The sequence below is a fragment of the Protopterus annectens genome, chromosome 11.part0, assembly GCF_019279795.1.
Source record: "Protopterus annectens isolate FY-2018-M chromosome 11.part0, PAN1.0, whole genome shotgun sequence".
Lineage (NCBI taxonomy): Eukaryota > Metazoa > Chordata > Ceratodontiformes > Protopteridae > Protopterus > Protopterus annectens.
The window spans coordinates 258,296,766-258,316,853 of record NC_056745.1 but is presented as its reverse complement, the minus strand read 5'-3'; the positions used below and the strand labels follow the sequence as shown (position 1 = coordinate 258,316,853).

The following is a 20,088-nucleotide window of genomic DNA, read 5'->3' as shown; positions in this document are numbered from 1 at the left end:
CATGGCTCCAGCAATTCTAGCCATGTGGGTTCTGTCCTTGAGCCAGTTTGCAACCCATCTAGTGACATAGGGGTTTATATTTAAGCTGGTGAGCTTATCTATAATGCCCGAGTGGGGTATTGTATCGAAGGCTTTTGCGAGGTCCAGGTAGGCTGTGTGGACCACCTTCCCCTCGTCAATGGCCTTGGTGACTGTTTCAAAGAAATCGACCAGGTTTAAGAGGCAGGATCTGCCCTTAACAAAGGTCCCCAGTATCTTTATTTATGAGATCCATGATGATCCTTTCCATAGCTTTGCAGACCAAGCTAGTCAGGCTTATGGGGCAATAGTTTCCAGGATCCGTTGAGGCACCACCTTTGTGGAGAGGGACCACTGTTGCTGTACGCCACTCTTTGGGTACATATCCTGTAGTAAGGCTAAGATTGAACAGTAGTTTTATGTTTGGGTTTAGCTCTTCTTGGAGTTCATGTAGGACGCAGCCCGGGACACCATCTGGTCCCAGTGATGCTGTGTTTTTTGCTTTGGAGAGGGCGGCTCTTACCTGAGCATCTGAGATGTCAGGGGGGCAGCACTCTGTTGGGATAGATATTTGCCCTTTTGGTGGGGGGGGGGGAGAAGTTTGCACTGAACCTGTCAGCTAGGGTGTTGGCAATGTCTGTGGGCTCGGTGTATTTTTTGTCATTTTGGACTAATTCTGAGCATATCTGGGAATTCCCACCCAGGTTCCTAACATAACTAAAGAAAGCCTTGTGATTATCCTTAGTGTCCTGTGCAATTTTTCTCTCGAAGCTGGCCTTAGATGATTTTATGAGTGCCCGTAGTTTTTGCTAATACTGATCAGAGATGCCTTCCCTTTTTGGGATTTTGCTCTATCATGTAGTAGCTTCCTCCTTCTATTGTATAGTTTGTTTATGGCTGGGGTCCACCAGACAGGACGTCTGCCTTTGGAGGATTGGGTCTTGGTTTTATTTGGGATTGCATGATCCATGCATTCCTGAAGGTGTTCATAGAATGCGTTTATAAAGGATTCTGCAGTCTGGGCCGTATTTTCCACAGGCCCGGGGGCTTTGAAGGATTTCGCCTCGGTTTTGAGGCGTGTGAAATTTGCTTTAGAGAAGTTTTTCACTGTGGTTTTCTGGGCAGGGGTGGGGTCGGGATGTGAATATCCAGTGAGATTAGTTTATGGTCTGATCTTACCAGTGAGGGATACACTTCTGGTCTGGAGCATAGTGTCCCCATGTTGGTGATGATCAGGTCCAGTATGTTTTCCCTCTTGTGGGACTGGTAACAAGTTGTTCCATAGCATTTGAGTTTATAAATTCTAGGAACCTTTGGGCTAGGGTGTTGGAGCTAGAGTAATGCTCCCAGTCTATGTTTGGGTAGTTGAAGTCGCCCAATATAATGGTGTTTGGAGAGACCTTCATATTTTCCAGTATTCTCAGGAAGGCCAAGTGGGGTTCCTGTGTTTGGGAGGGTGGTCTGTAGCAGGCTATAAACTGGAAGGCAGTTTTACCCACAGTTAGTTGCACATGGATAGTCTCTGATGCTTCGTGCTGTGCCACCAACCTGGAGGTGTGGGTATCTTTGACGAATATTGATACTCCCCTCCTTTTGTGGTTCGGTCCAAGTTTTGGGGCGAAAAGCATGGTATGAGGTATAACCTGGTAGTGCTGGGGTGCTCTCGGGAGCCTTGAACCAGGTTTCTGTTACTGCACAGATATCGATGTTCTCCATGCTAAGGAGAGTTTGAGTGCATGCATCTTGAGGTTTAGACTTCTGGCATTGAGTAGCATTACTCTTAGTTTCTTATCCCTTGTGATACCTATGGAGGTGGGTTTGTCTTTTGAGCCTTGCCTAAAAAAGGCACTATGGGGGTAGCAAGAGCCTTTGCCAATATCCGAAAGCCCAGGGGTGACAGGTGCAAGCCGTCCCTAGCGAAGCATCGTGGCTTGTCGAGCATGTCATCCCAGGCTGACAGGCGTTGGATCCCCTTTGAATGACACCAACACTTAAGCCAATTGTTGAAATTGATCATCTTGTCTTCATATTGTGGCATCATTCTTGGTGAGGATAAGATGCTACTCAAGGTCTTCATTCATTCATTCATTCATTAATGATGGGTTATCGGTTTCATCCTCGGAACCAAGCCGGCCAATATCAAGCTCGCGTCAGCCAAAAACTCTTGAGACAAGGTCCTACCCAGAATGCTCTGCTCCCTGTTACCTCAGACTGAGTTTGCAAGTAGAGGCTACCTCTGGTCATAACAGACCTACAAGAAAGGAGGACATGAGATCAACCAAGAACCTCTGAATGGGGAACGGAGGGTGGGAAGTAATGAATGAATGAAGATCAACAACACAGACGGAACGTTATGCCAAGACATCACTTCTTTATCTGATGTTGTTAATCTTCCTCTGAGGAATCCGGACATTCCTGAGCACCATGGAGCCAAGGGAAGCTCTACCTCTGGAGGCCAAGTCCAATGTGTAATGAAGAATAAAGGTATGAGGTTTGGCCCAAGTTGCAGCTGAGCAAATATCAAAGAGGGAAGCCTTAGCATGGAAAGCTGCTGAAGTTGCCACAGATCTTGTAGAATGTGCTTTGACTCTATGAGGCAAGGTGAGATTGTTTTTGTTGTAGATAAAGGTTATACAATTTCTCAACCATGAAGCCAATGAAACTTTTGATACAGGATGACCCCATCTAGGTCCAGAAAAAGCCAGAAACAGTTGGTCTGATTTACAGGTAGATTTTGTTCTAGCCAGATAAAATCGTAATTGCCTATGAACATCCAAGGAGTCAGGCAATACTCTCCCTTGTTAGAATGGTTAGGAAAGAACACTGGAAGGTCAACAGACTGATTGATAGATCGCTCTGACACCCTAGGGTGTCAGATAGGGTTGGCCAGAGAAAGAATCTCTGGAACCGCAGTTTCGTGGACCTCCTCTGCCCCAAAAGGGGCGTCTTCCATTGGAGTTTCCCCCTCTGCCTCTAAGGGAGAACTCGGCACGTGCATCCCGGAAATAACCCTGTGATTTCTTGTGCCAGATCTTTCTGCTCCTCTGATTTATGGAGTAGAATCACTGAGGAGTGGAGTGTCTGACAGCAATGGCAGACAGGGTCTTGCCATCTTGTTTGCACCTTGCCAGCATATCCTTGACTTTAGGGCCAAACAAAGAAGCGGCTTCTATGGGGGCATTCATGAAGGAAGCCTTAAAGGAGTCCGCAAAAGCACATCCAAGCATGTTGTCTGGCGACTATACCTGCACCTGCCGATCTAGCCTCCCCTTCCGTTGCGTGAGAAGAATTGGAAATGGACTCTAGGTTGGCTATCTGAGAAGCCACATTATCACAGACTTCGTCAGAAACAGCTCCTGCCAAGGTTTCAGAGAGCTGGTTGATAAGATCTCACTGAAGCCTGGTAAAATGTGCCAAATAATTCAAAGAACTTACGGCGAAGGTCAATGAAGCAAACACACGCTTCCCTAATCTGTCAATCACCCGGGACTCCTTGTTGGGCGGATGGACAGTTTGGCTCTCTTCTGCCAAATCCTTCTTAGTAGCAGCTGCCACCACCATAGCATCTACTGGAAGACCTCTTGACCAATGGCGGTGCTCAGCTGGAGGCGATAATATTTTCTCTGATCTCTTAAGTATCGCTTCCAGGGTGTCAGGAGAATTCCATGCGTGCTGCAAGACGAGCTGGACAAGCTCATTGGCAGGTGGGGTGACCCAGGAGGTAGGGGGCCAGGCACGAAAAGCCTGCAGAAATACAGATTCCTCAGAGGAAGGATTAGAGGGCTTCCAGTCACCCCTCTGTCTAAGGATCACGAGGATGTCACCAAAGGACACCTCATAAGAGGGTGACCGTGGGGACCCTTCCCCATCATCAAAATCCATACCTTCAGTCAATGACTCCTCAGTGGAGTCCATGTGCTTCCTCTTACATGATGCTTTGCAGGACACTTCTTCAGTGGGAAGTTCTGGGGAAGACTGCAAAGAGGGGGTCTGAGGAGGAGAAACCTGAGGCTCTTGTGCCTGGTGTCTGGCAGTTGAAGCTTGTGGCAGCTGTGGCACAGAGTGGGGACAGGACTCAGACAAATGAGCTTTGCCAGTGGAGGCAAGCACCCTCTCCATGGCCTGAAAGGCTGACCTGCCCAAGGAGGGATGGAAGCCCAAAACAGAGCACGACAACCTTGGAACCGGGGTCACACCCCAACCCCGACGAGCCCGCCCCCAGACCAGGAGTCAAAAGGACTGTGAACTGTAAGTGAGGGAGCATCCCTGGAAGGTGCCATAGAAAAAAATCGGTGTGGAGCCAGGAATGCCCTCCCCAATGGCACAGCCACTGGCCTGAGAAGAGCCCGATACCCAGGGCACCGAAGGCTACAAGGACAACTCTGGTTCCAAAGTGAGATCCACTATTGGAATCAGAGAGAGGGAAGCTGCTGTCGGAGTAACAGGCTTCGAGACTTGAGTGGAAGTCGAAGGAGTATATACGTTGGGGTTTGAGGAGATATACGTTCACCTGAATGATGAAACGTGGACTTCGACGGTTGAGAGAGACCTGTGACCACAAGCAACTGGTCAACAAGCCGCAACACATCCTGTTCAGAGAGACTCTTGGTTGACCTTATGGAGAAAGCTGATGGTGATTCTGGCCTTTCTAGAAAAGGACTATACTGACTGCTAGCAAAAGGATCCAGTGAAGGGGAATATTTTGTCCTTGCTAATTCAACAGGTGCAGAGCCCGGAGCCGAAGAAGTCTGCACCGAAGAAAATGATGTGGAAAAAGTCTGCACCGAAGAGGTCAGTGCCGTAATAGTTGAAGGTGTCTGCACCGTAAAGGCAAAGATCTGCCCCAAAGGGTACTGTGCTGTAGTGGAAAATGTCTGCACCGGCAATAAGGACGGTGCCGAGAAGGACTGCACCGAAGCACATGTTGGTACTGAAATTGTCTGCGCCATGGAGTACAGAAGAGTCATACCTGGAGCCGAAGTTGACTGTACCAACGGTGCCGAAGGGGACTCAACCTGTATTGATGGTGCTGTTAAGGGTTGTGACAGAGCTGTCGGAACCAGTGTTGTCTGCACTGGGGAACTCCGGTGCTGGTATCAATAAAGGAGACATGGCTGTAGTCAGAATCATTTGCGGCCATGCAGAGCCTGGAGCCGACAGGGTCACAGGTGGCAGCGCCGGAGTAGTAATCAATTTCACCTTCTTGTGAGTTGACTCCCTACGATCTCCAGAGGGAGAAGAAGGAAGTGACTTCGATGAAGAAGAGGAAGAATGCCTCTTGCGTGGTTTAACAGGAGGGGTTGTGCCCACTGACCCAGAAATAGCCTCAGAGAAAGGAGACTTGAGGAGACCTTTCAAAATTAACTTATTCTTCCTCTCATTGAGATTCCTGGTAGAGAAATTTTTACAAATCCCACACGGAGGATCCACAGTCAAGTGGGAGACGGTAGGCACAAGTCGTGGCCATTGGAAAGCAGCAACTTACGGCCACAATCCTTGCACTGCTTAAAATCAACGCTACTTTTCTTATCCGACATAACTCGTGTGGAGAAGAAGAACAGTACCAAAAGGAAGAAGAAAGGCTACCCAGAAAAGGGTAAAAAGAGAAAAGGAAGGATTACCAACGATAGTAAGAATTACCAAAAGGTAAGAAAGGAGGGTAATAAAGGGAAAAGATTAAAGGGAGAGAGTCTAAAGTGTGCGATAGGGTAAGAAAATATTAGAATAAACTTTTGAGAAAAATTGAGAGTAAGAACAACATATAAACTTTCAAAAAATTAGACACTTAGCTGAGAGAGTGGTTTGACACGGCTGTACAGCAACGCGGCAAACAAGATCTGAGGTAACAGGGAGCAGAGCATTCTTGGTAGGACCTTGGCGTGAGAGTTTTTGGCGGACGAGAGCTTGATATTGGCCAGCTCGGTTCCGAGGACGGAACCGATAACCCATCAGTAAGGAATGAACTAAGATTAACATCAGATCATATATTTTTTATCTTGCCATGATTTACTGCACCTCCCAAAGCTTCCTGCAGCAAAAACAAGTACTCATTCCTAATTTTATTTTATTTTTTTTACTACTGTTTGCCCTGATGTGGGCATACATCAGGATTCCTTTGGAAAGCTAAATCTGTCCCATAATGCACATATTGTGAGAATAAATAACCCTACCATTTGTTGTCAGACTAGACTTTCATTCACTTAGAATGGAACATCTGAAAAAAAAACTGCCAAGTTTGAGAGTCTGCAGCTCATGTGTCACTGACTGGACTGCACCAAGTTTGACAAATGTTGTTCCTACTGATGTACTTGCACGTCAAACATATTAATATCTACTTCTTGATTACTACAGTTTTCATCCTACATAAATTATTGTAAACACTTTTCTTTGTACTTGTAAATATGCTTATTTCTTCAAACTTGTAAATATGCTTGTATTTCTACTTTATACCTGTCTGTTCTACAGTATTTACTTGTAATTTGTATCTTTACTGTATTCTGCACTGTTGGAGCTTTTCTACCCGGGCCTCCACTGAAAATGAGCTCTCTGGGCCCAGTGGACTTCTCCAGTCATCAAATTGGAAATAAATAATAATAATATAAATAATATTACACATTCTATGAAAGAAGCTTGAAAAAGTATCAACAAATTAAGGAGTTAAAAAGCACTTTTCACAAGGAGCAGTTTTGCAAGTTTCAGTTCCTGGCCATGTTATCCCTCCCATCTCCCCTCCTCCAGTGGGCTAAAGCCTAACATTTCCAGCTTGGCTATATTCAACTATTTAGTCAGCTTTGCATGACAATAGATATAAACAAATCACAGCCTGGTGTGCCACTAAAACTGTTCTCTCACATGTCTCTTCACTTCTGAATAACATTTCCCAGGATTTATTTCTAAACAAAAAAACAAAAACAAAAGCACACACATCATTCCAGAGTTTAGGCCAATCTATCCATTTCTTAAAATATGCACAGTTTGTTTGTTTCTTTCGGCTTTTCCCGGTTAGGGGTCACCACAGTGGAACTCCGGTCCGCTAATGATTGGCAGTTGATTTTTACGTACAGGCTTGCCAGGCCTGATGCACAACCTTCAACGAAGGTACGCCCATTCACGCATGTCTCCATGCAGAAGACGCTCTAGCTGAGAATCGAACTGGACAGCATCTTACTGTGATGCGACAACGCTACCGCAGCACCATAAAACTTTCAATTTGTAATGCATTCTGTCTGCTCACGTGGTTATCTTTGCATAGTTATTCTCTTATAGCATAACCTGAACTTACAGTATTTAATGCTAAGCTTTACAACAGTTCTCAGTTTCTTAACAATGACCTACCAAGCCCAGTACCCAAGTGACCCAGTACTTTGTTACTATGGCTTTATGTAGTTTGTTTTAGTTGTACACTTGCATGCCTTTCACCCTCTCAACAACAGACTCCTGGAGAAAACTTCCAAATCAGATACTTGTATTGAAAAAGTACCAGCAGCTGTAGCAGTGATACCACACTCCAAACAGGGCACTCAGACACAGTACTGACAAACATAGGGACATGTATATGTCTCAGTCAAGCAATGATGAAATTGCTAGGGACTACACTGAGCACAATTTTACTCAATCTCTCCATTTCATAATGCATAACATTCACACCACACTGACAAAGGCACACCTCCACTCCCCACAAACACAGCTACCCACACCCACACAACACACCAGTCAACGTTAAGGCTTTTCTCACCTGTCTACAAAACACTGCTGTAATGGCTTTGGCAAATGAAAACAACTGATGGATATCAGTTCAGGACTCCCATCCATACCTCTCAACTGTACAGATTTTTGCAGAACATCCACAGTTTTTGTCTGTTTTTCATAAAAATGCAGTTTTCTGTCAAATCATTGAACACAGAAGTCAGAAAATGACAAGCATTTGAATTTCAGACTTCATACCCTTAAGAAAATTTACGCTAATGCAAAACCTGTTATTAACTTTCTAAGTCTGTGAGTGCAATATTTAAAAATTGTCTCTATTTTGTTGCCTTTGTCCCCCATTATTTACGGCCTTGTCCAGATTTCTTGTTCTAAGATGTTGAGAGGTATGCTTCCATCCCTTCCTACTAGAGCCATTCCACTGCACTTACACAAGTGCCCCCTCAGTAGGGCAGCAAGCAGGTGTCAGTGAAGGTTTGCTTTATAGTTCTTTTACACCACGCATACAAAACACTCATGCATGGTTAATGTGGACAAATATGTTTGTTCAATGTTACCACATTTGTCTCCAAACCCAGTTTTATGACACCTGCTACCCATCCGCTTGTCAGTCTACAGCTACAATCTTGCTGTCTATGGAATCTCTCCTTTCCTTGGTTTTGTTTCCCTTGCTTGTAATTTTGCTTTTACTCATTTTTTTTCTCCTGCCTCCCATATCTACCCTAATTATTACTTCTAACAAATACATTTTTCTCACTCTTCCTCTCATCCTCCTTATCCACCATTTGGACTTTTACACTTGACATTTGCTTTATGAGTAAATAATGAATTGTCACACTTATAACATGTCAGCACATTTCAATGCTACATGGTATTGTATTTAGTCTAAAAAAAGTCTTTCGGCTTTTCCCTGTTAGGGGTCGCCACAGCAGATCACCGGTCCGCTTATGACTGGCAGTGGATTTTTACGGTGTCGGGTTGCCAGCCCGGCGCCCAACCTTCAGAGAAGGCACATACACACTCACATACCTACCTGCATGTCTTTTAACGTTCAGGCAATAGCAGGGAGGACATGCAGACTCCATACAGAAGGCACTCTAGCTGAGAATCAAACCGGAGAGCCTCTTGCTGTGAGGCAACAATGCTAACCGCTGCGCCATTGCGGCCGACTTAATATGCGAGTGGGATTTTAATGACAGCATAAAGGAAACCTTTTCCTTCCTTCTATGTTCTTTTCTTAAGTTTTGGATTTTTTCTTGGTATATAGATTGATTTTCTTAGTATACTGATATTATATGTATCTTGTTTTAATGATGGTATATGTGTATTATTGTACATATATGTGCACTATTTGTATTAATCTATGTATTTACAGTATATTGTAATATGAATATGTCAATTTTCACCTGTATATATGTATTTTTTGTTTTTTTGTTTTGTTTTTTTGTGCTCAGTGTAGTCCCAAGCGATTTCATCACTGCTTGATTGAGACAGATATATTTCCCGTGTTTATCAGAACTATGTTTGAGTGCCCTGTTTGGAGTGTGGTATCATTGCTACAGCTGCTGGCACTCTTTCAACACAAGTATCTGATATGGAAGTTTTCTCCAGGAGTCTGTTGCTGAGAAGATGAGACATGCAAGTATACAACTAAGACAAACTACATAAAGCCATAGTAACAGAAAGTACTGGGTCACATCAGAGGCTTGAGAGGTCACTGTTAAGAAAGTGAGAACTGTTGTAAAACTTAGCATTAAATTCAGGTTATGCTATAAGAGAATAATTATGCAAAGATAACCACGTGAGCAGCCAGAATGAATTACAAATTGAATATTTTACTGTGTACATTTTAAGAAATGGATAGATTGGCCTAAACTCTGGACTGATGTGCGTGCTTTGTTTGTTTTTTTTTTTAGAAATAATTCCTGGGAAGTGCTTTTCAGAAGTGAAGAGACATATGAGGGAACAGTTTTAATGGCACACCAGGCTGTGATTTGTTTGATGTGTATTATCATGCAAAGCTGACTAAATAGTTGAATTTAGCCAAGCTGGAAATGCGAGACTCTAGTCCACTGGAGGAGGGGAGAGGGGAAGAGTAATTTGTCTAGAAACTGAAACTTGCAAAACTGCTCCTTGTGAAAAGTCTTTTTTTACCTCAGTAATTTGTTAACACTTTTACAAGCTTTGTGCAGAGAATGTGTAGTACATCAGTAGGAACAACATTTGTAAAACTCAGTGCAGACCAGTCAATGATACACGAGCTGCTGACTCTCACACTTGGCAGTTTTATTTTTTTCGGGTGTTCTACTCTAACTGAATGAAAGTCTAGTCTGACAGCAAATGGTAGGGCTATTTATTCTCACAAATCTGTGCATTACGGGACAGATTTAGCTGTCCAAAGGAATCACAATGTCTGCCCCCATGACAGTAGACAAGAGTAAAAAAAAAAAAAAATTAGGAATGAGTACTTATTTTGCTACAGGCAGCTTTGGGAAGTGCAGTAAATCATGGCAAGATAAAAAATATGTTTTTTTCATCATTTGCCCATAGTGGTCCTTTAACTATGGAGTAATCCCCGGTGTCTATTGGTCCCCCCACCCCTGATCACCATACTGATGTCAGTGCCTCGTGTCTAGTGGCTCCCCACTCCCTGAGCCCCCTACTACGGTGGTATTAAGTAGCTCATCAGTAATGTGATGTGATGAGGCCAGCTGTGCTGATCTACATGGCAGAGTGACTCTTGAACCACTCTACATGGAGATATCTTCCTGGAGATTCCAGAAGTGACAGCATGAATATACGACTCAAACTGAGTGTCTCATTGTGCAATCAGCAATGGCATGCAGCCACACCTATGCGGTGTTGCACACCTTCATGATAGGATACTGTGCAGCACACCTTCATGATAGGATACTGTGCAGCACAGTGTTAGGGCCACTGCAGAATGCCAAAAAGTTACCACAACGTGTACATGAGGGTGTACAAGTTGTGCTACCTTTCATGAATTCTCCCATTCAGAATGTAAAAAAATAATTAAAAAGATAATAACAAACAAAGCTTTACATTGTTCTGAAAAATGCAGTTAAAACACAGAGAAATCAACCAAGCCCCTATTAAAGAAAATTAACACAGAATAAAAAAGTTAAAATAAAAGAATGAAAATCGCAACTGCAACCAGTAGTCCACCCTGAAACCAGTATTACTGGCAAAATGGAACAGAGGATGAGCAGCTAAAATATATAATATTAAACTAAATGCAGAACTCGGCTATAAATTTAAAAAACTAAGCTTAAACTGTTATAATTACAACAAAAAAACGTACCTGCCACTGTTCAAAAAAAGTGAGAGAGAAATTATAATTTACTTCACAACCAAAGCTGAAAATGAGCCACAAGGCAAAACACTGAGAGAAAAAGAACTAACCCACGTAAAGCACTATTCAACAGACAGGTTAAACAATTAAAACAACACACTTAAATGAACAGGAAACCTTAATCCAAAAAAATAAATGAGAGAAAAATGGAGAAATGCAATATGCAGGAGTTCACCTGACTGATAAATGTAATATCACACACTGTATGATTTGTAAGTATATTTTATGAGTCTCGATTGTGACAGTACTCATAAAACTCGATTCCAAAGCCTACATTCAATCAATCACTCTCACACAGTATAGGATCACAACAAAAGGTGAAGAAATTCTGTTACTAGGTTACAGCATGTTCAGAATACAAGTGTGAAAATGAGATAGACTGTAATAAACTACTGCATCCTACTAGAAACAACCAGCTACCACCAATGTGCCACTGTTTGACATATCTGAAATACTCCTTGTTATCAACAAAATAAACACATTTTAAAATAGTACAAATATGTGTTTCCACACTCTACTGCAATACCAACATATCAGAACAAAAAGAGTAAAATTGTCTTTTTTTTTCTTGAAGTCTTAAAAGCTGTTGGCTAGGATCAATTAGAAAACATTACTTTTCCATTCACTGACTGAAGAGAAATTAGCTCTGGCTAATTAGTGGGAGGAGCTGTGAAAGTTTTCTTATTTAAGGTATTCACCTACCTACATTCCTCTTCAGCTCCAAGAGTGCCCACTTTAAAATTGCTGTCTGCATTGATTTTTTTCCCCACCCACCTACCCAAATCGTGTTGTGCTTTTAAACTTTGTGTTTTTTTTAGCTGCTTCCCACCTACAAGCCCCTTCCAGTGCTATTTTTACTGAACGAAGATAGCACAAACTGATAAGGCACTCCCATTAGATTCTTACATCTCGAGTTAGCCTTTGTTTCATATCATACTATTTCAGCTAGTGCACACCATAATATTCACAGTGCTAAACTAAATTGTGTATTGTTCTTTCCTGTGTTTTGTTCTTGTTTTAACCAAAAGCCAACTGTTTGCATTTCTGATTTGGTCTGGACCTTAGACTTATGGTATCCTTCACAGTAGGAGGAGAATTGTGAGTTGCTGCAGGATCTGAGCCCCTTTTATTACATTTCTACTGCATTTTTGTGCTTGCCGTTTACTTTGAAATCTTCATTCTTGTAGTATCACTAACCATTGTGAGAGAACTGTGAATTGTAGCAGGATGAGTCTTATATACACATATTTACACTGCATTTTTACTGTTTACTGATTGAATTCCTCTGTAACTCATCTCCTATACCCTGTACTGAGCTGTGAAGCAGTGATTTGCAGTACCCTGTATAGATGCAAGCACCTAGAGTTGTAATTTGCCATGTAAAACATCTACTGTTTTCTCATCTGCCGAGAAGCAGTACCCCAAAGACTGCTGTTTTACATCAATCCAAGACCTCCCCCCTCCCAGCCCAGCAACTAAACACCGTGTTTGCACCTCCCATCATAGATCACAAAAAGAGAAGATGCACAGCCATGGATGTGCACTTTCCTACTGCCTCTGTAGGCAGCCTGGTGGAAATGAGCAGCCTGATGCAATGTAGCAGTTGCCTCATGTTTACTTACAACCATGTAATTTTTAAGCAGACTGACACAGTATGGAAAAGATGTAATTACCCTATGTCTTTGGAAGCAAAGAACTCACATAGAGACACTCATCCATCCAAACTGTTTGTCAGTAACACACACAAACTAACCTACTATGGATCAGACACAAACTCATATATGCTGAGGTTCTTAAATGCAATCTATCCAAACCTCAAATGCCTCCCATACGCTGCCCTCAGCAACCACCAGACCACTCTACAAAGCCAACACTCCCTAGGACACACACACAAGCAAATCTCACAATGTCTCAAACTCTTAAGCCCGTAAGGCAAACTGCCACACAACCAAATACATTGGTCACTGGAAATTCAATTGTGAGACACACTGATGCCCCCCTCACCAGGCTGAGCAAGGAGACTGTGACAGTCAGTTGCCTATCAGGGGCAAGAATCCGCCAGATCACACATGAGCCACAAATACCAGTATAACTCTGTCACAGTCCAAGTGGATGTTAATGACCTGAGATGTATGCCCCCCCGACTATATGAAGAGAGAAATGATACAGCTTTGAGAATATGTATCCCAGGCATGTATGAGCCTAGCACTGAGCAGCAGTCTACCTTTCTCCAAGGATGATTCCACAATATAAACAGAAAATGATTGCCTTTAACAATTAGTTTAGTGTGTGTGCCTTCTGTGAAGTTTGGGCGCCAGGCTGGCAACTTGCCACCATAAAAATCGACTGCCAATGAAGAGTGGACCGTGATCCTCTGTGGCGACCCCTATCCGGGAAAAGCCTTAACACTTTTACTGGTGTCATTCTGAGGGAGTCCAATATTTGGCACCTTGGAAGGACATGAATAACAGACCATGCTATTTTGCCAGGGATGGTCTGCATCTGTCCTCATTAGGCTTTACTACTGGCCAAAACATTACTCACCCCTCTAGTGCCTTTTTCAGCCAATGCCAATCTGATAAACCTTCCAACATAGTAAATTCTATGAACCATAAACTAAAAGGTGTTACTACTCAATACTAGGAGTCAAAACAAGAAGCTCGACTCCCCTGAAAGCACTCCTCATGCTGGAAAGAGGTGACATCTGTGCAGTTACAGAGACATGATTTAAAATCACAGAAGGCAAGACAATCTTGGCAGTACAAGGCTGTAATGCCTTCCACACATTTAGATCAGCTACTACACAAAAAGGGACAAGAGGTGGCAGTGTATCGATCTGCATAAAAAGTAAGCACACCTCAAGACTGGTCAAACAATATAACATGCTTGAGCTACTCCTTATCCGCTAACTTTAGGTAAAGTCCAGTACATACCCTTGATGGCTAAAGGTCCCCATCTATGACCCAGAATAACCATATCATGCACCTGAATGTAGTGCAGTCACTCACAATTCAGCCCAACACCATATTCATGGATGATTTCTACTGTCCTACCACAAACTGTGATATATACACAACCACTAACATTCAGGCTCAAAGATTCATGGATTTTGTCAATGCAAACAACCTGGAACAACTAGAGGTGCAAATGTCATGGATATGGCACTCACAAATATGAGGGAATGTTGCACCCCCCCCCCAAGTAATGTCCTCACTAGTCAGATTAGATGGTAAAGTGGTTACAATTGAAATAAATATAAAGGCTGAACTCACAGCAAACCCCAGAACATTTAAGAACATTTCCAAGGTTAACTGCCTCCTATTACTCAATATCATTGCTAAATTCCAAGCCCCTCAAACCTAGAGAGCGTGGTGGCCTCTGCAGAAATGTTTACAAAAAACATGCACAAGCTTGTAAATAACTGCATAAACTGCATAAAAATAACAGTACCAAACTGAAATAAACTTACAACAAACTCAACAAAAAAAAAAAACTTGTAAGATCCCCAGTATAACAGGTTGTACAACAAAAGAAAAAAAATCCTGTCCAAAAATAGAAATGGTTATGCCAAAAAAGACAAAAAAATAAATAAATAAAAAACACTTTCTCAGTCTCAATAGTTCCATCAACCTTGAGGCAAAAATAGCCTCCCAGGCTAAGGATAACAATACAGCATTTTCCAGTTATGTACACAACCTTAATGGAAGCATCCAACAGTATCCTGAACTAATAGTAAATGGAACTTCCTATACTGAACCAGGGGAAATAGCAAATTTGCTGGCCAATAAATTTACCTCTAATTTCACCCCACCCATCACCCCCAGTTCCCCAGGAAATACCATCTACCACTTCTCCCCCAGCTACCACCAAAGAACAGGTCCTCACTGCATTCTCCAGAACTAACACTGCATCAGTGATCTTCATAATATCCCAGGATGCCTCCTAAATAGCGTGAAACATGACCTATCAGGCTCACTAGAATATCTGTTCAACCACTGCTTCTAGACAGGCTTCGCCCCTTGGGAATAGAGGACTGCAATGGTCATTTCTCTAGACAAAAGCAGACCATGAACAGATCCAGTGAACTACAGACCCATAAGTTTGACAAATCTTGTATACAAAGCCATAAAAAGAATTGTTGTGGACCTAATAAAGACATAGGAACTCGTTAAACACAGGGTCAGTCCCAGTTCAGTTTTGTCAAGGGCAGGTCATGCCTATTAAATTTGGTGGACTTCTTCAAGAAAGTCACTAGAGACATGGACAAAGGCAAAATGGTACATACTGCCTACTTTGACCTGGTAAAGCCATTTAACACAATATCTCACTCAGGTACTATAGACAAACGCACATATTTACGCTTAAATCCCTATGTCCCCCAATGGACAGGCAAATGGCTCACAGATAAGACACGTGAAGTTAGGGTGGGGGAATCCACCTCCACCAAGAGGTCTGTTACTAGTTGTGTCCCACAGGGCTCGGTACTGGAACCTCTCCTGTTTGGAATATACTTCTTTGAAGTCAAGGCAAAGGTAGTAGGCCTTTGGCTGACCAAATCTGCTGATGAATGCAAGTTGGGTGCAATCACTGAATCCTCCAAATATGTAGATATCTTCCAAGAGGGTCTCATACAGACAAATAACTGGTGCCAGAACCATGGGCTAAAACTCAAAGCAAAAAAATGCATAACTGTACCCTTTGGAAAAAACAACTACCCTGCACATTACAACCTTAATAACACTCGCCTAAGAGTATACACAGTGGTAAGAGACTTGGGAACTCAGGTTGACAGTAACCTGAACTTTGATCATCATGTATCCATAGGATCAAAAACAGCATTCTACGTGGCCCAACTTACAAGTACGGGCATGGCATCCAGATCTAGGGAGACTGTAGTCCTACTAAACTCGGCCCTCATTAGATCAATAATAGAGTACAATGCACCCTTCGGTATGTATCTGACCAGGCATTTGCAACAGCTGGAATGGCCACAGAGTTTCTTCACTAAAAAAATACAGGGTGTAAATAATATGTCCTAATGAGGACTGCCTCAAACTCCTGCCCTAGTACTTGGTCTTCTATAGATTACTGAGGACTGATCTCTCCCTAACCTACAAGGCATTCTCCAATCCAGTCCTGATGGATCTGTTATATACCTGTGAAACAAACAGCAAGAGAATTACCCGAACTAAGGATCTAAACCTCATCTGTGACATAAAGAAAAAAGCATGGGACAGTTACATATCTCAGAGACTACCCCTTCTCTGGAACAGATACCCCAATCACATGAAACAGAACTTTTTCCTAAGCCTATTCAAACACAATTTAGACCAATAGAGGGGAAATGGTAAATTCACCCTGGCTTGACATATGTGGCTCTTTTGGACAGGGACAGTTTGTAGATACCCCAAGGTATAGGCACATACCAAAGCTAATCTAGTCCACAATCATTGCTAATTAGGAAAACTGGGGCATAAATGGCCAAACTTAAAAAAAAGCTCTAGGGCCGTTAGCTTTGTAACCTCCTATAATCTTATTATCCTATGATAAAACATAAAAATTAAAGGAGATGGAAATACTGACTGACCCAAATCAAACCATAATCCCAATGAAACTCCAAGCAAAAAGAATCAACCTTTAAGCTTTTTGGATTTAACCAATTAATTTCAGATCTAACTAAAACTGACAAATTATCTGGCAAAAAACACAACTGACTGGATACTAACAACAAATCAAAATAAAATTCTGTAAGGAACCCCAGATATGTAATATGGATTAAAACCAAAACATAAAATAATATGATACAATGTGGTTCAATTTTCAATTAAAGTTCCAGAAGTCATTAACTCCCGTTAAAAGGCTCCCTGAGATGAAATGCTGAGCTACTTCAATCAAACCTTTCTGAATATTCTAAATTCAGTAGTCTTTTTTTAATTTCTCCAAATGTTTTAGGTTTCTAGTACTGGAAAGGACTGGAACCCATTCCTAAGTCAGGGTATGATTACAGTTCATGAAATAGTATTGCTTCATTCTTTAGTGTTAGCCAAGAGTGCTGTCCACAGAACCCACAATGTGCCCAGAATTGCCTCCTGAAGTTCATATGGGGTTACACGTATTGACAACATATTTAAGTACAAGTGTAAGTTCTGAAACACAGCACTACAAAGCACTACAAAAGATTGACTGTCTGGAACTTCAACACATACTAACAATCTCTCAGTTTAAACAATCCATAATATTTTGTACACTCAAAAAAATGCCTAACAGCAGATCTCCTAAAAAATAAAACCCACACACACAACTTAGATAACATAATCAAAACTCAACATATAAAGCAAAAATTTAACATTTATTACAGAGATTCTCTTCTTTCAGTATACACTGCTCAGCTATGAAGCTCTAGCCTTTCAGAACTATGATCAGAATCAAACCATAAATTACTTGCAGGAAACACTAAAGAACCTAACAACTATCTGGAAGTGTTTATCTACTAAACTCTACCAATATTACTAAGATAACCATTTCTCACCACAAATTAATACAAATATCATACCTAAACTAACAAATTCACATAACTATAAATACTAATCTCAAATTTCTCACTCTTCTGTACAAACCTCCATTTCTGTCACCTCCACGCTCACTATATAACTGGGTTAAAAATGCAATGGGCTCGACTGCAAAAGACTTGCTCTCAGTGTAAGTGACCAAGTTACACTGAAAGCAGGTCTTTTGCAATCAGGCCCTCAGTATAAGCCTGTTTTTAGATAGGCCTTACACCAAAGTAAGTCACTTACACTGACTTTTGGAATCAGGAGACTTGCACTATAACATGTTGTCCAAGTCATAACTCCTTGTCAATATATTAACTGCGTATATTTCAAATATTTATTTTTGTCGCTGTATACTGCTTGTTCCATTACTCTGTTAGCGGACCTTTTTTTCCTGGCCTCAAATGTAAAGGTGTCAGTTACTTCCCATTGTTTAAGTGCCATGAAAAGCAATACAGTCATAAGTTAAAGGGAAATTCCACCCATCATTGCTGGCTAACATCATATCAAACTTATTTTTCTCCTTAGAATATCACCTAGATGGTGGTTAATGTTGAGAATCCCTTCTGAGCCTTTTAATTTCTTTACTTCCGTTTTTTCCTGCCACAGATCAAGAAGGTCCTATTATTACTTATTTTATTTATTTTGCTTATTTAAACTTCATGTTGTTCCAAAAAGGGATCAGTTTCAGCCAATATGACCAAGGCTAGTACAACAATTCTTTGTGGGTTTTACTATTATTCAATACCCCCAGTTTTACAGCTCGAGTGCATACTGCAACACCAAACATGCAACTCCTTTCCACAGACTTTAGCTTTTTTATAAATATTTATTTGAACAAGAATGAATTAGTTAACCTGCAAAATATACAAACTGATAGGTACTCTCATTTTCTATCAATGAATTACTGCTTTTATGCAAAACTGAAGGACAATCTGAAAAGAAAAATGAATACCAAAAGCCTTCCCACCTCTTTGAAGTGACAATTTTCTGTTAGATATGAAACAGCACGGCTGTTAAACTGAACTGACAAGTCTGTCACTTTATGAAAGGAATGTGGAAAGGTCTGTCAATTATTTAACAGTACATCAAAACTTCAAGTTTGATAACTTCACAGTACACACTCGGGTTGCGTAAAGTCTCGCACACAATGGAAAACTACTAGATGTGCACACAGAAACACTGAGTGAATCAGTACCACCCCATACAGGTGACCCTGTTCAGCAGCACGTGTCCCTTTTCTTCCTCACAAGTAACCAGTTACATAGCAAATCAGTACACTATGTCAATAACGTGACATTTAAAGTATAATTTCCTTGCAGGTTGCCTACAATAATCACTTCCAGCAAAACAAAAACGCGAACGCTGCGTGATACTAACACTGACATTTAATGGCTAAACTGCAGACAAACTGGGAAAGAATCAAAGCGATCTAACGGACACAGACCTCCACAAACGCATCAGTCAGATCACTGGCCCTGTCCATAACAGGCAAGTGCCGTCCAGCCACAATCCTGACTTTCAGTTTCCCTGGCATGGTGGAAATTATGTGATTCGCTAGTCCCCCAGAAGCCCCACTGCGTTAACTTGTTTTGCATTGCATAACTTGATGTACGGCTAACTATATATAAACAACAAATGAAATCAAAATAAAAATGTCCATTCTGCATAAACACTGCTAACTACATGCATTCCACCAGAACGTCTGTCACCATATTAATTCAATTGCGGCGTCTGGTCACGTGACTGCCTACGGTGGCTGCTTTGCATCAGCGGAGTTGTAGGCTTTATTTTGAGATATTTTGTGATACCATCTGTTTCAGAACGTTGTTTTACTGTCAGTCTTTACAATATTTAGTCATAAATGTTTTGTAAAATGTAAAAAAAAAATGCGTGGAACGTAGCTTGTGTCCTCAACATAATAGTGTACAGGAATATTTTAAACTGAAAACTAAAGGGGAAAAAAGTTGTGGGCATTTGTTAAACTGAGAATGTCATGCCCGTGGAGGGTAAACACTCAGCGGATTATATTTCTTTTACAAGCAAACAAAACTTTTACAAAAACACGGAGTTAGTATACTAAAATGAAGCCAAACTGGTGGTCCCCTGCTATAAACAAACTGTACAACAGAAGGAAGAAACTGTTGCAAAAGAGAGTAAAATCCCATGAGTGGAGGAGCTCCCTGGTCAGCCTCAGTAAGAAGCTGAGATCCCTTATAAGATCCTCCAAAGCTAGCTACGAAAACAAAATCGCCACTAATTCCAAGGACAACCACAAAGCATTCTATAGCTATGTCAAGAATCTCAATGGCAACACCCAGATCTGCTCTGAGTTACAGCACAAAGGCACGAAAATTACAGAACCAACTGATATTGCCAGCATCCTGGCAGATAGGTTCAGTGCTAACTTTACCCCCCCTCTCACCCCCTAAAGGGCCCATA

The 20,088-nt window shown here is 41.7% G+C and overlaps 1 protein-coding gene across 25 annotated transcripts in view; it reads right to left on the bottom strand.

Annotated features, from left to right (window-relative positions):
- Positions 1–19,393, bottom strand: part of C2CD5 (C2 calcium dependent domain containing 5) — a 1,731,257-nt gene extending 1,711,864 nt beyond the window's left edge. For 24 of the 25 annotated variants that reach the window (XM_044087723.1, XM_044087713.1, XM_044087716.1 and 21 more), the window contains exon 1: positions 19,094–19,393. In XM_044087723.1, the coding sequence (XP_043943658.1) occupies positions 19,094–19,183 (90 nt within the window). In that variant the 5' untranslated portion in view covers positions 19,184–19,393. Of the gene's footprint in view, positions 1–18,616; positions 18,693–19,093 lie in introns of those variants that run through there. The other variant, XM_044087722.1, reaches the window with a different exon arrangement.
- Between the last annotated feature and the right edge of the window lie 695 nt (positions 19,394–20,088).